General features: G+C 26.9%; 1 protein-coding gene across 3 annotated transcripts in view; it reads right to left on the reverse strand.

Moving 5' to 3' along the window:
* Positions 1–470: 470 nt before the first annotated feature.
* LOC114121782 (cyclic nucleotide-gated cation channel alpha-3) overlaps positions 471–16,482 on the reverse strand; it is a 101,683-nt gene continuing 85,671 nt past the window's right edge. The window contains exons 4-13 of one of the 3 annotated variants that reach the window (XM_027984240.2): positions 12,891–13,419; positions 11,052–11,699; positions 5,271–5,285; positions 3,474–3,614; positions 2,987–3,139; positions 2,770–2,907; positions 2,530–2,709; positions 2,257–2,428; positions 2,043–2,164; positions 471–1,958 (exon numbers count right to left, since the gene is read on the reverse strand). In XM_027984240.2, coding sequence (XP_027840041.1) covers positions 1,729–1,958; positions 2,043–2,164; positions 2,257–2,428; positions 2,530–2,709; positions 2,770–2,907; positions 2,987–3,139; positions 3,474–3,614; positions 5,271–5,285; positions 11,052–11,699; positions 12,891–13,419 — 2,328 coding nt within the window. In that variant the 3' untranslated portion in view covers positions 471–1,728. Of the gene's footprint in view, positions 1,965–2,042; positions 2,165–2,256; positions 2,429–2,529; positions 2,710–2,769; positions 2,908–2,986; positions 3,140–3,473; positions 3,615–5,270; positions 5,286–11,051; positions 11,700–12,890; positions 13,420–16,482 lie in introns of all 3 variants that reach the window. The other 2 variants (XM_027984239.2, XM_027984241.2) reach the window with 2 other exon arrangements.

A 16,482-nucleotide genomic window follows, 5' to 3' on the forward strand; every position in this document is an offset into this window, starting at 1 on the left:
GATACTATGACATTATGGAAAATAAATTTAATAATTTAATGGTTAATATACATACCTAATTAAAAAAAAAAATTGAATAAAAGTTTTGATTTTTATAAATAAGTTAATATAATACTCATAGTTATAAAATTATACAAAGTGTCTTAAATTTTGTTTGTATATTTGTCATTATAGGTATATATTTATGTAGGAAAAATTAATATTAAAATTGTGATGTTTTTCGTCCATTTAAATATATATATATTTATATAAAAAAAATGTTATTTCGCTAGAAAAATAACTTGACATTTTAAATAAACTTACCTACTTTTTTAAAATTATTATTCAATAAGTTTACTTAAATTTATTTAAACATAACAATTTCAATCATTCATTTTTTTATTTTAAATGTTATTAATTTTTAATCATAATCAATTTTGAGGACACTTTGCATAAGAATTTTAACTGTATAATAATAATAATAATAATAATAATAATAATAATAATAATATTAATAAAGCAACAAGATAATCAACACTTTTTATAATGACAATAATATAATATATTATTATATATTATGTACAATATATTTCTTCACACATAAAAATTTTGTACAGTATATCTCTACATAGTATTATTTGCTGGCCTAACGTTAAATTAATGAAAAAAAAGGGCAAGCTCATGTATACCTGTAGCTTGAGTGTTATAGGATACAAGGATTATAGCAATCTAATGAAAATTAACATGTGTTAAATAAATAATAAATACTAATATGCATATGGTATATATGGTATATGTTTAAAAAAAAATTAATATAAAAAAGCTCATGGTACATTATTTGTCTAGCCAGATGTGTATTACCATTAAATCGTGTCTATTTAAATAACTGTAATCATCAAACAAACAAATACATAATTATAGGAAATTGTAGGAAATCTAAAATTTGAAAATAATTACTCGAAATAGAAATTTTGAATTACATGTATAATTGATTTTGTGATTCTATGCAGATAACAAAGTTATTGACCGATTTAATCATTTGGTCCCCATAATTAAAAAGTTTATCTATAAAGTAAACGTTGTATAGAAACTTACTTGCAGTTACAATGAAGGGAATACTGCAACTATATAATATATAATTATGATTTTGACAAGTTAACAATTACCTATTATTATTGCAAAAAAAAAAAAACTAATTGGTATTAAAAAACATTGATGGGTTTTAAACAATCATTTCTTTATTTTTTTAACATTTTAGACAATCGGCATTAGCGTCAAAATGAATTATTTATACTATATATTTATATGACATCATGTATTTAGATTTTAGATATACGCCTATAGTACCTATATATCATAACTCGCGGATGACATGCAAGTATTTTATGATTGATTTTCTAATAGGTATGCAATACACAAATAGTTTATTAAGTAGAGACATTTTTAATTTATATTTAATTTGTATTTAATCACTTTATCAATAATTGCTTAATTTAATATGGTGGAGATTGAAAATTTTTATTTTGGGTTCTAAAAATATGTTTATTGGGCCTGAATTTTACATGCGTTGTTAATAAATTCATCTATTTATATTATGTGAACCAAATTAATCATAGTTTCTTGGGTTTTATAAATTCCACCCTGGTAATTGAAAAAAAAAATAAATACAATTTATAACTCGATATAATATTGACGTCAGTCTTTAGCGCAGATGAATCTGTTAAAAAAAAAATTAATTGGAAAAATCACTTAAATGATTGACTCTTTGTTTCTTTCGTTATCATCACAACTACTATCTGCACTACTTCCAACGTCTTTACAAATCTGCATTTCAATTTCAGCCAGTCTGTGGTCCATATCCCATCGTTGTTGAGTAACTTTTTTGTTGAGATATAAGTTCTCTGTTTCCACGGCTATCAAACGTTCTTGAAGTCTATTGATTTCTGCTTCCAATGCGGACACCATCGTTGCATCTTTACCTGTAACTAATATTTTAAATATATTATGATCATAACATACACGAAAAAATTGTGTAAGAGAAAAATAATTAATTCTATACTCACCCGAAGTTGTTGCTTGCGGTTTTTGAGCATCTTGAACATGGTGATGGTGGTGATGGTGGTGCTCTTGATCTAGAGAATATTTACTAGATAGAGGAGATTCTAAAGTAGCCGCTGCATTTGATCTAAATCATAATGAAATAATTTTTTTTATTGAGGAAGTACCTATATTTGGTGCGAACAAAAGTGTTTTCAAATCGTAACATTTGTAACTAACCTGAAGCTTGGACTTGCGGTAGGACTGAATGAAGTCCTGTTATTGATGTTACTATTAAATGTAGCCGCTGGCCTTAAAATACCTTCGCTAGATTGTAACCACATTTCATCTTCTACTTTGATTTGGCTTTCTACGATTCCGGGTGTTGACTTGCATCGCCTTCCGACTAGTCCTATACAAACAGAGTAGATAATTGTATTATGCGAATAATTCGTGTAGTTATATAAGCAGTAATATTTAATGTATTCGAACAATTTGTGGTTTTCAACTCACCTTCCAATTTATCGTCTGGACTAGGATCGGTTTTGTACTTTTCCAGTCGTTTAGTCGCTATTGCTTCTAGTCTTATTCTGGCAGTAGGGTATTCCTTGAGCACATCCCACATATCTTTTTTTGACAAAACGAATAGATCGCTATAGCCTACTGACCGGACTGAAGCAGTCCGTCTATTCCCTGTACAACATGAAAGTGTTATTACATACTTACACGTACTGAACAGATGAAAACATTTACCTGCTGTCCCCATATTAAGTATACTAATTTCTCCAAAATATGACCCTGCTCGAAGTACTGCTAAAACCGACTTGCCGTCGTCGGTGACCACTTGTAGTTTCCCTCTGCTGACTATATACATTTCTTTGCCAACTTCTCCTGCAACGAATTTTAACAATCCGTCAATGATGAAAATAACATCATTAAATATTAATTAATTGCAAATAACGGTAAATACCTTTTCTACATATATAATCCCCAGGAGAAAACAACACGGGTCTTAATTTCAGCACCAGTTCACAAAGGAATCCTGCTTCTGTGTTTTGAAATATTTCTACCCTTTTTAGCGTATCTAAATGTACGTTTATTGCGATCTCAGCTTTAAGTTTATCTATAAAAACGATAAATTACACAGAATTATTAATTTTATTAAATTATAAATTGTTATATTATTATAAAAATTAAAAATTAAGACATGATCATATCTGTATGTGTAAGTTATTTTATTGAGATTATAACTATAAGATCTTTTAATAATAAATATTATTGTTTTCTCAAGCCGTTTCCTTTCTTGTTATTATTGTTTACAAGGTTCCTCAATGTTGTATATTTTAATATAAAAACAGTTTATGTATTGTATTTCAAAAGTTATAACAAAACGTGATGTTACTTTCTCACACCATACGAATTTTAATTAAAAACAAAATAATGCTTTTAATAACTACCCGGTAAACAGCTAATGGCTTTTTCTTCGTCTGAACATTTTTGCGTTAACCAGAGGTAGTCAAACCATTTAATCACTTTGGTCTGCAAGTGATTCGGTACTCTTCTCATTCGCATGTAAGTTTTAACACCGTCCAATTTTGCTAAAAAAAAAAAAATTACAATTGTAATCAGAATATATAATTGAAAGATAAAAAAATGCTTTTACAATTATGCATTTTATAATTAAATTTGTATTTGACTGATTTATCTATTTAATAATATTGTCATATATTATTGTACACTTTACATAAAGAACTGAGTTAGCTGCAATTTGATAATTATTACGACAAAATAAAGCTACCCTATAATCTAATATTAATAAAATGTAATATAGTAAAGTATATAAGAATATAATCAATAAATATAAGCGGAATGCATCAAGTAGGTAAAGACATATAATTTTTTGTAATTTTTGTTTACTTTAAGCATCATTAATGCAGGGATACGAGCATCATGCTTGACAACTAATTGGGTATTATATCATATGTCTAATATATGAATAGTTCATACATGAGACAAGAGAAGATAAATAATATAGTATGTATGATATTGTATGTATATATCTATTATTATTGACTTATACATTTACATTCAAAATATTAATTTATATATAATGATGATCGCAACTTTCTTGTTGTACAAAAATAAAAAGATAACAAAATAAAGACCGTCATCCAATTTAGTTAAATACCTTTTATAACTTTTATGAAAAATATATAATACCTATATTATGTAAAATATAATATTCAACAATAGGTATACATTATACATCTAGTACTCAATCTATGTGTTTTATATGCTTTATTTAATTCAATAAAGAATACAACTAAATAAAAATCTTTAATGAATTAAAGGTAAACATGGTGTTTTATTAATAACAAACACTCTTTATTTTAAGAAAAATTAGTTTTTTTTTTAAAGGTTAATAACAATAAAAAAAAAAATTATTTATTCAATATTTGGTTTAACAACATAATTTTTTTTTTGTTTCAAGGTAACATGAAATAAAACGTTTATGTTTTTATTTAAAAATAAAAACATTTTTGTTGAAACATTATATGTGTGAAAAATAAGAGAAAATAATGAAAAATATTGACATTGTATACAATTAAATACATTTTTAATTTTCATTAAAAAAAAAAAAAAAAATGAAAACATCTTACAAATTAATTATCTAAGAAATAATTAATATTAAGTATTAAAATAGTGTTCTAAATTTGTCAATTAATTTTTTATGGAAATCATTAGAATGACGTAATTTAAAAGTAAAATAAAACAATATGTACCTACGTATCTGTTAACCAAATATAAAAATTAGAACATATTATTAACCATCCAGAATACAGATGAATTTGAAATTTATAGATAAAATGAAAAGCATAAAACCATTAGTCATACAAATAATAAGGTTTTGAGGCGCTTATTAAATCGAATAAATAAGACAAATTCACTAAAAGCATATTATTGTTTATTTTTGGAATACAACACAATGCAAACAAAAAAAAAAAAAAAAATTAACTGGAAATTATATTCAACCAGCTGGTCATATATTTTAGTAATTTTAGAGAAATAAGTGAAACTGTCAATTTTTTTCAACATAAGGTGGGTAGGTAACATTATTAAAGTAAAGTCTAGATAGCAAACACTATGAAAAAAATATAACGAGTAGATAAGTAGAATATTGGACGACAGATCGAAAGAAATACGTTTAAAATAATAATTTAATAGTTTTGTAAACATTACATGTCTTTACTTACATTGAGCAGTACCATCTGCAAAATAAAATTACAGTCATATTAATGATAAAAAAAAAAAAAAACATAATTGATTTAGTTGAAACAACAATATTTTTATGGAAATATAATTTATATTTTTATTTACATTCTATAAATTTAGTTTTAGAGAAAAATATATTCATTTAAAGTTATTTACATAAGTTAATTAAACTATTTTTTAAATATTTATTTTACTGTTATTTGAATATAAACAATTTGAATTATTTGCATAGTCAATAACTATTATATTTTAATACCTATCTACAAATATGTTTGACTTTGTGTTTTAATAAATAGATTTTAAATTCAATATAATTTTCATTTATTAATACATACTGTAGATACCTGTAGATCTTAAAATTGTGTCACAATTATATTAATTATGCGATGATTATATGAATGGTTTAATAATTAATATACTTGTGGAGTTGACCATTATAAAATAGTGATTATTAACCCAAAATTTAAAAAAAAATTGTAAAATCATGCATTGACGTAAACATTTTAATATTTTTCTAATATCCGTTTATATAAATGCAATATTCTTGTTTAATTAAATGAAGCTGTAAGAAATTATAAATTCTCTCAGCTCAGAAACAGGATACTTAATAATAACACAAAAGCATTTGACTTTATGAACATCATACATCTACATCATCTTAACTCTCTAAATGAACCGTTATTGCGATCGCAAAGCTAACGAATACCGAGGATAACATAGTTATTAACAATGTTCTTGCTCTACACTTGCTAGGAGATTGTGTACCTACACTCATATAGCAGTATTTTAAATTGCAAACGTGTGTGTATAAAAAATAAGAAACCGGAGGGGATAAAAAGAAACAAAATACAAACACAAAATCAATAAACTCTGCTGCAAAGGTTTACCTTAATTCAAAATCGTGCTGCGTGCGAAACGTTTCTTACCACCACCGTCGCCACGAATAACTATAAACTCCGTCGTCACACAAGCGACTTAATCTAGTTTTATTATGTATATTGTAGTATATTATATATAAATAAACATCGGGTGCACGCACGGATTAAAATCAAAATTTATAGCTTCTCCTGCAGTTAGAGCCGTTGCTTTTGCTTGCACGACCGAATCGTCTCGTACTATGCCTTCTGGATACGATGCGTTTGGAATAATATAATATTATTATACCTTCTAATAACAACGATATAATATAATAATTATAGTAGTATTTGGGGTACGTTTGAACTGCAGTTAATGTACCTATTAATCTCTGTCAAATGTACATTGCAAATCCAAATAATATGGTCACAAAAACCTAGATAATTAATTTATTAGGAATAGATAGTAATTTTATTTTTATAAGTTCCGGTCACAGTGGTATGATTATAGAAACGAAAAAACTGATCAGAAAACTTTTGTTTCACTATTTAATTCCATTATCAAAAGAAAAAAAAATGTAGTTTTATTAATGTACATTACAACTTGGCAAGTAGTTAAGCAACATGGTCAATGCGTTAATCTAGATTTTGATATTTTGGGGATATACGTTAAAAAATATTTTAAATTTTTGATAATTTTTAGATTCTTTCCATGAGAAATTTTTTTAAATATCGTTTTTTTTCAGATACTTCAAAAATTAAAATTTAAGAAAAATTCAAGAACTGTTAAATAAGACCAACACGATAATTAATGGTTGTCGTACCTACGTCAAATACATATTAAAAATATAGTAAAATAGCCCACGCAGATATCGTATATTTGTATAAATTTTTATATAACTACAAAGACTTTTATTTTGGAGTCTAGAATATAAATAGGTATACGTCTAAATAGAAGTCTGATAGTTTGTGTATAATCATAAGAACAATCATTATAGCTTATATCCGATAAACAATTTGAAAAACGTATGTTTTAATTTATAAAGCTTAATCAGAGTTACGAGAATATCAACTGCAGTCTTAAGCTTTTTTTCTGATAATAATGGTATAGTACACAACACTAAAACCGTTGAAGCTATCGGTTCCTAAAATATCTATAAATGTCAATTAAATTAATTATAGTATTTGAAGAAAACAAAGACATGTTATCCAAAAAAAAAGTTTATAGAAATGTAGAAACTAATCTTTTTTACGGAGAAAAATGAATAGTGAAGAAAAACAGTACTTAATTTTTGTAAAAAAAAATGGTTTTGCAATAAAATTAAATAAATTATACTTAACAGCAAACAAAAAAAAAAAAAAAAAAAAATGGTGAAAATTAAAGACTGAATTAAATAAAATAAAAACAAAATATGGTATAATCCAGGTCTTACAAGAAAAAAGTCGGTCAAGTAGATACCACTCTGCTGTATAGTAGGTCACTATAATTGATGTATCAAGTATTTATAGTGTTTTTGAGTTACAACCATATAAAAAAATCGATTTGGTCGAAAACTGGTTTTGCGTAAAAATTCCCACTTTTCCGTCACTTTTTTTTGTTTTTCTCGATTTTTTTGTAAATTGTTGGAAAATGTTTACTTTTGACCTTTATAATGTACCAAGGATATTCACTTTGCCATCGGAAACTACCCCTGAAGTTAGAAATTGAAGCATTATTTTGACAGGTTATGCTGTACACAGACACACAAAAAAACACACACATCATTGTAAAATCAATGCATTCATCATTTCGTTCAGAATCTAAAAGAACAATGAACCATCTACGATAAAACGTTTCACAATTACATGATGGAGAAACAAGAAAAGACCATGAATGTATTATGTACTGATATGTAGATTTAAATATACTATTAACACATTATTTCATTATCATAGCATTTTGTAAACACGAGAAAACAGGAAAAAAACATTAAGTCTGGACCTTCAATCTAACAGTAATACGTACTTTGAAGTTCTTAAAAAAATTGAATGTTATGTTTATGTACAACACAAAAAAATTCATAAAAAAATATTTTACTAAGCTACATTATGTATTAATGGCATAATTACCAATCTATTTTTTAGACCAAAAAAAAAAAAATGTATAACGTCTTGTGTCACACGATTAAACAACTGTTGTTTATATATCGTCACGAGTATAAGTTGATTCCAAGATTTAGGTAATGCAAGGGATCAAAGTTAAAAAAAAGTTTGTGTTTACTTACATTTGTTATGCTCTTATCAAAGACTAAAATAACATAAGACATCAGCAACGAAGGCTTAATCGTTTTAAATTTCCTATAGCCATTCTGTATATAATTGAAACCCAACTGTAATCAGTTGGGAATATTAAGCTTGATTTAATGGGATGTGATCAGAATGTTTTTGTTTCTTATGACTTCATTAAAATTTATTGAATTCATCTACGCTGATTTAGAAAAAAAATTAAAAACGTTTTTTTTACGATGTATACGTCTAATGTTTCTAACGATTTATTGTATACTTGTATAGGGTTAAGAATTAAATTTAAAAAAATAAAATTATTATTAAAAATAAGAATTTCAGTTGTAGGTATAATATACTGTTATAACTGTTTATTTTATAAAATTTTATATTTTAATTTTATTTTTTGATGTACAATGTATCAATTTAACGGAAATTTAAAATCTGAGTAGATAAATCGCTAATGATAAGTTCGTAGAATTGAAAAACCAGGTAATAATCGATAACAAATACATATTATGAATGTATAATACTGAAAAAATATAAATTATTAGATACCATACATTATGGTATTTACATTATAAATTGATTATTTAGAATTATATAGATAATTGATAATATAATTTGAATTGCAGTATAGCACTAAAGGATAATAATGTTGTGCCTACACAATATTTTTATTGAGTATAACACCTAGCGTGTTTATTCATCTTATAGAATAATTTAAGATATATTTTCAGTAGAAGAATACATTAATAAGTTATATTATTATTTTACATTGTGTGTTAGTTAAGTTACTTTTTGTAATCTTTATTCATTTTAATTGTTTTAAGTCTATAGACTGACAAATAAATTATTAGAGATAATATTAGGTAATGCGTCTATACCTTACGAATTATTTTGTGTTTTATATAACTATTATTACAAATGGTATGAGATATATATGACGTGTGCCTATAAATTATATATTATTATTAAAATGTATTCACGATTTAAAATAAAATATACATTTGTGTGAACGTCAACATTTTGCAACTGAAAAAATGAACAATTTCATCGTAAATATAATAACGTGAGCTTTTCTAGTTTTTATAATTTTTCAAGCGTTTCATTTGGAAAAAAATCATTTTATGATCAGTGTGCTTGAAAATACGAAAATGATTAAAAGCTCTTGGAAACCCTTTTGCGGACCATTAAGCCTCAACTTTTATAATGCGTTTTTGTGACGATGATCATTACTTAGCCTCACATTAATGCACTCTAATACAGAAAACTTATCGTTTTTTGAGATGAGTATCTATACTTTGTAATGAGAATTAATTACACAAATTCAATTTTCAGTTTCACAATATTTGTTGAAGAAATTTATATTTTTAATAAAAATGAAAGGTTTTATTCATTTTTAAGATGATAACTAACCTATTTTTTGTATTCAATAAGTATCAAGAAAAAAGTACATGATTTTAATTTTAAATTAAATTATTATAATCTTTATTTCTATATTATATTTTAAATTTTGTATTGGTATAATATAATGTATATACGTGTAGAGTAATTACGCTGCGTTTATTGTTTTATACATTTAAATAAAAATTTTTTCAGATAGAAGATTACTTTTTTAATCATAAAACTTAAGTCACTATAATAAACTCATAATAAGGTCTAATTATAGGTACTTAAATAGATCAAGGCATATCAACGTAGTATTAAGTAAAATGTAAAAATACTTTGATGAAGTTACTTAGGTATTACAATTAAAATTAAAATTTTGTCGAATAAGTATAATATATATTTTAAGCAATTACAAAACTTTTTGTAACATTTTTCACGTGTATAATAATTATATAATGCATTTCATTTCTTGAAATCTATTAATTATATTTTCATTTCTATTTCAAGTACTTATGGTAATGTGCATAATTTTCGTTAAAATTTTGTATGTATAATTGTTGGTTTAAAGTACAGTTAAAAGATTTTAATTAATTAGGTACATAATATAGTTTACACTTAGGGTCTATGACAGGGGTCGGCAACCTGCGGCTCGCGAGCCACATGTGGCTCTTTCGGTCTAAAGTTGCGGCTCTCCAGCTACACACACACAAATTATTATAATAGTATATTATTATAAATTAATTTTATTATTATTATTATTATGTCTATTAAAATTTAAAAATAAAATTATATTAAAAAAATTACGAATATTTTTAGTGGCTCTTTAAAATCTGAAAATTTTTGTATATTGTAACTTTTGGCTCTTCTGTCAAAAAAAGTTGCTGACCCCTGGTCTATGATATGATTTTTGATTTTTAAATTCAATAGTTAATTTAGATTTAATTCCAAAGTACCAATGGCATATTTAAGAGAGGTTATAGGTTAGATTACAGCCCTTTTAATGAGGGTTCAAGAGTTGAGAATTGGTTTTTGATATGTAGATTGTAGATATTTATAATGAATAATGATATCTATATAGTAGAATCGTCAAGCTACTATTAAATAAGTTTAAAAAAATTAATATTTTTTAGTTAAAATAAAATATTCAAAAAGTTAACTAATACGGTTGAGCTTAAATATGCCACTGATGTATACTGTAAAAGATACAAAATTTTAGGTAGGATAATTTATTATTTTTTACTGTTTTCGTCTTACCTTGAAATTCTTTGCGACCAGCGCTTACGCTCACCACTATACTCGCTACGTGGCCGAGAACGGTGGCGAACAATAGAAGACCGAACAGCAACTGGCATATGACGAATGCGTACTCGCCATTACTTCTGGGTTTGGGCAAGTCACCGATGGTGGTCAACGCTAGCGTGCACCAGTAGTAGCTTTGCAGGTACCGCTTAACCGTGTCCGTTTCCTCGGCATCTGTATCCGTATATACCCAATTCCTGCTACCGAACCCGTTGTTTTTGTAGATTATGTGGTAAAGACAACCGTTCCAGTGAAAAATCACCAACAAGTAATGAATGAGGCTGCCGGATCGGATGAGATTCGGGTAATTCGTGTGCCGTTCGGTCCTGTCCATGAACGCCCAGAACCGGTAGATCTTTACTATCCGAAATGATCGGAGTATGGAGTTGAACCCTATGGACAGATAGAGGAAGTCTAACGGCAATAGGCACAAACAGTCTATGTAGAACGTAGTCGAGTTCATGTAGTGGTTGCGCAGTTTGGCAGCGTCCGTTTGTAGCACACCGTCCTCTAGGTAACCCGTGCGAAAGTGAAATAATATGTCTATCACATAAAGCAAATCACATATATAGTCCAAACAAAACCAAACCACGATCGTGTCACCTGTGAAAAAAACATTTGTATGATCATTTTTATTACTATTATTTTTATAGGCATGTATAAAGTACCAACTTTATAATATTATGACTACGACAGAAGTAAATAAGATACTAAAAGAACAGTGAAACAGATTACTGTCATCTGTACCACGAAATTCCGTTATCCATGAAATGTTTAAAATGCATGTGTAAAATATAGGTACTTATAAATTGGAAAAGTAGGGATCGAAACGTTATACTATATTATAAGAACATGTATATAATGACATTTGTGTCAAATGAAATCGATGGTTCAACAAAATTCAAAGCCACTAGAAATGATTTGGCTCTGAAAGTAATTCACAATGAACAGATAAATAGTTTGATCTTTTTGCCATTTGAAAATGTTAAATCAAAATTCAAGTGGTTCAATTAGTTTAAAGAAGTTCGGTATCATAATACCTTTTTATTTAAACTTTTCTTGAAAAGTTATATACTTGAATGTGTGAGTTACAATACAATCATAATGCAAAAGAGACACTATAATGATTTCCGAGTTGTTCATTAATGTAAAATATATTAAATTTAATAAATCAAACATATTATAGGTATTGACATTAAATTAAATATAATTTAAAAAATAATCAAAACAGAAAAATATAATTTTAAATTAATATATTATTACATTTTGTAGCGAAATTGGATGTATATAATTTAATATAAATAATAATATGTATGTCGTGATGTGGTAGGTATTGTATTTTATCAACACATAATAGTTAATATTTCTTAAAAAAAGTGAAAGTTGTGTTTGCATTATTTATTATCTTATTGGTTATTTAATTGAAATGTTATTTATGGACATGAGTTATAGTAATGTATAACCGATATCCTTTACAGATGTGTTTTTATTTACGCAAGTATGAATTAGATAAGGTATCTTCTAACTCCTATGTACATTAAACATTTTTTTTAAATAGCCGGGTCTTTTGGGAGCTCTGATTACCAATCTATGTATCGAATTTGTATACGCATCCGAACGTCGATTCCACCTATTTTTGGAACACAACTTCATTGAGTACTCGTATTAGTTTTATATAGATATTTTTTCTCTTGTCTAAACATGTTCAATATGGGAAATAAGGTTTGAATTTGTTTAGATAGCCTAATCTTAACCTGTTTTTTAAACACTCTTGATTGAATAAAAAAGACTTACGGTTTATTTCGCTGAACGCGAACCGATAGATGATCACCCAGAAATTGTAGAGAAACGCCATGGATACGACCATATTCCAGTAGTAGCAGAGCTGTCCGGCGGGGTCAAACACAAACGACCATCGTATGCCCTTGACTCGGTCGGACGTCCGGTCTCTGTACTGTCGGGGACCACCGTTCTTTTGCCTGCCTCCGTCGAAACAGATGGAACCTCGAGCGTTGTTGTACGACGCCCTACCAGTCGTGGTGCTGCCACCACCACCGCCACTTGACGTTGCCGCTGCAGTCGTGGCTGAGGCACTTCCACTTCCGGCGTTACCCCCATCACCGCCACCGCTACCACCGTCACCTACCCCAGCACCGGGGCCATCAAAGTTGACCCGGCTCGGACGGTGTTGTCCGGAGGACGATTTGCCGCCCGCCTTGGCCGCGATGTCCGAATCCGAGCTGGCTATGCCACCCGGCAGACAACTGCTAGTCTGGTTCGTGTAAACTGGCGTCAACGAGTCTCGGGATTGGGAGAAACATGTCTGCGCACACACAACGGGTCAGTAATTAAAACAAATATGATATCATCTTTAAACGCAAAAACTCAGCCAAAAAGAGACGTAGCTGTCCGGACGTGATGTCATTTATGTGCGACTGATTGGACGTAAAGTCACTTGGAGAAAACTGTTAAGATGAGGAGCTCTCCCCCCCAAAAATGCACCGGACATCACATCGAACTTAATATAAACTAAGCTAGGTATTAATTAGTATGGATTTGCACGACCAGATTTGCATTTTTATAATTTTTACAATCCATATTTTTGAGATACTTATTAAAATACCACAAGGATTAACGTTATGTGAAATATTTATGTTAAATATATAATAATATGTTAGTTATATTATATTATAATGGGTTTTATTCAAATACATTTTTCGAATAGTCGTATCGACATGGATTTATTTTGTGCAAATGACTATAAATTCAGATATCGTTTTCCAAATCATTGGCCTTAGCACATTTATACATTTTATTATTGGTGCATTAAATGTAAGTATTAAAAAATAAAATATTATTCCACTCGATTTCTAACAATAATAGTTTAAATGAAAAATGAGTAATATTTATTTTTCAAATATTTACTAGTAACTATATTTTAGTTATGTTTATCATAGAAAAAATTAATATAATATGTACTATTGTACTATCATTTTATAATTGAAATTTATGAATAAATCGTTGAATATAATGAATTATAATATTTTAATTATTCGTCAATGTGTTATATTATTAAGCATAGAGCTCTAGACATATGTCCCTTTTGCCCTCCTTTAATATCGGTACTGTTTGTGAATTATTTAATAATTTAGTTTTCATAACCGTGTGTTTGGAAAACCTTTTTAGACTGCCCGCTTTATATTTTTAAGACCATGCGATCTAATTTAGTATTAAACGTGTCTACTGTCTATCCATTTATATAATGTTGACCTATTTAGATTTCTTTTTTTATGTTTGATAACTGAAAGTGACTATTTTAGATTAAACTAGATTTCCTACTCTCTTTAGAAGAATATGAATTAATTTTTGTTACCAGAACAAAATTATCAAAGACAAACCAATTTACTTCTTTTGTTGACACAAAAAGTTTGATAAAGCATGATCACTTCTCAAAGTACGTTGGTTCCGATGTCAGTATTCTAATACAAAGAGAATAGTAAAAAGTAAGTAATTTTTTTCTTGTAGTAATAATTTAATAAAATGTTGTCTTAACTCAATGCTTAATGACGAAAACTGTAATTATATACTTCAAAGTTTCATAAAAAGAAAACGGAAGGATAGAGTTATTTTTGAATTAATTATTTAATATATGCCAACACATTTAACATTTTTTAGTATTCGAATTTTCACTGTATGCATAGTAAAATACTAGTGTATAATAAGTAATAACCAAAAATATTACAGAATACGGAATATTGATACATAATTGAATTCCAGCATAATGGATTAAATTTCTCTTTATAACCTTTTATTATTAAATATTAATAATTAGTGTACTCAATATTTGAAACGGGATATATGTAAATTTACCCTAATGGTATAATGGTTAAATACAGTAATATTAAAAATAGAAACATAGTCAGGTTATTTACCAACTTTGAACTTTCGATACAATCGATACATAAAATTTTCATTCAAAAATAATTTTACGATAGGTAATTACCTACAGATATTTAGATGCATTTCTATAATTATTATTTTTGTATGAATAAAAATTACTTAGCTATAATTTATTGAAAGATAATAATAGTATGAAAGACGTCAATATTTTAGTTATCCTAATTAGTTAATTGGTTGGATATAGAAGAATCATGATAGGTATTTAATTTTTACTAAGAATACAAATTGTTAAACTATCATAGGTCCAATATGGTTTGGTATGATGCAATTTTTTCAATCTATTAAACTGTAGAAAATAAACTCTTTTTTGTAGATATAGTATGGATTCACATTGGAGTTGATTCTTATATGATATTTTTGTTAAGTAATTTATCTTTTCTAATACAAATGTTTGAAGACAAAAATAATTGTATTGAAAAAATAAATAATAACGCATCTATGTTTTTATTTGAGTGGTCAACAAGAATAGCAACGGTTAATGGTATCCAGACAGTGAGTTCACAGGGAAAATTTATTTCAACTCCCTACACAACTCATTCTAGAAGTTATCCGGGCACGTACATACTGCATCGTGTTCAGTTGTGGTGGAAACGTGGTCTAGTAACTTATAAAATACGTCTATTGTTCTCTTTTTCCTCTATAAAATGAAGATTTCTGGATTAGATTCGATTTAATCACCAACACTATAGTCTTTGGTCAAATACAATTCGACTGTGAATAAAATAATGTTGTTTCTAAGTAGGTATAAAATAAACACCATTAGTTTATTTATTTACAATTGTACAATTTTTAATTCCGTAAAATTTAAAATAAGATCAGAAACAATCAAATATTTCAAAAACAATATTAAAAACATAATATAATATACGATAATATTAATGTTTGTTATATGATTTAATTTTGTTATTAACTGAAATTTGAGTCAATAATGACGTAATGTTATTAACTTATAAATCACAAACAATTATAGATAATGTTCTGGCTAATGTTTTTGTAATAAGGTAATAAATAATCTTAAATGGTGTTCGTCAATCTATATTTTTTTTCGTTTTTATACACTTCTTATTTTGAATTTTAATTTTGTTTAAAATTCAATAATATATTTATGAAAAAAGTGATTTAGAAAATTCATTTCGAACTCTATCCAACGCGTTACCTACTAAATTTATCGAAAAATGAAACATAAATTAAATTTTTTAAAACATAATTTCATTAATTTTTATTTATTAATCAATTATTATGAAACTCAAAATTTAAATAAATTGAATACGATAAAATTATTGATCGTACTAATATCTTTATTTATATATTTACTGTTATATAAATATATAGTTAAGTTTTGCATTGATTGAGATTACTCAATATGTACTTTATAACCATTAAATAGTAGATAAAATAATAATAATAATATTAGCAATAATGATTA

The sequence above is a fragment of the Aphis gossypii genome, chromosome 2 (genome assembly GCF_020184175.1).
Source record: "Aphis gossypii isolate Hap1 chromosome 2, ASM2018417v2, whole genome shotgun sequence".
NCBI lineage: Eukaryota > Metazoa > Arthropoda > Insecta > Hemiptera > Aphididae > Aphis > Aphis gossypii.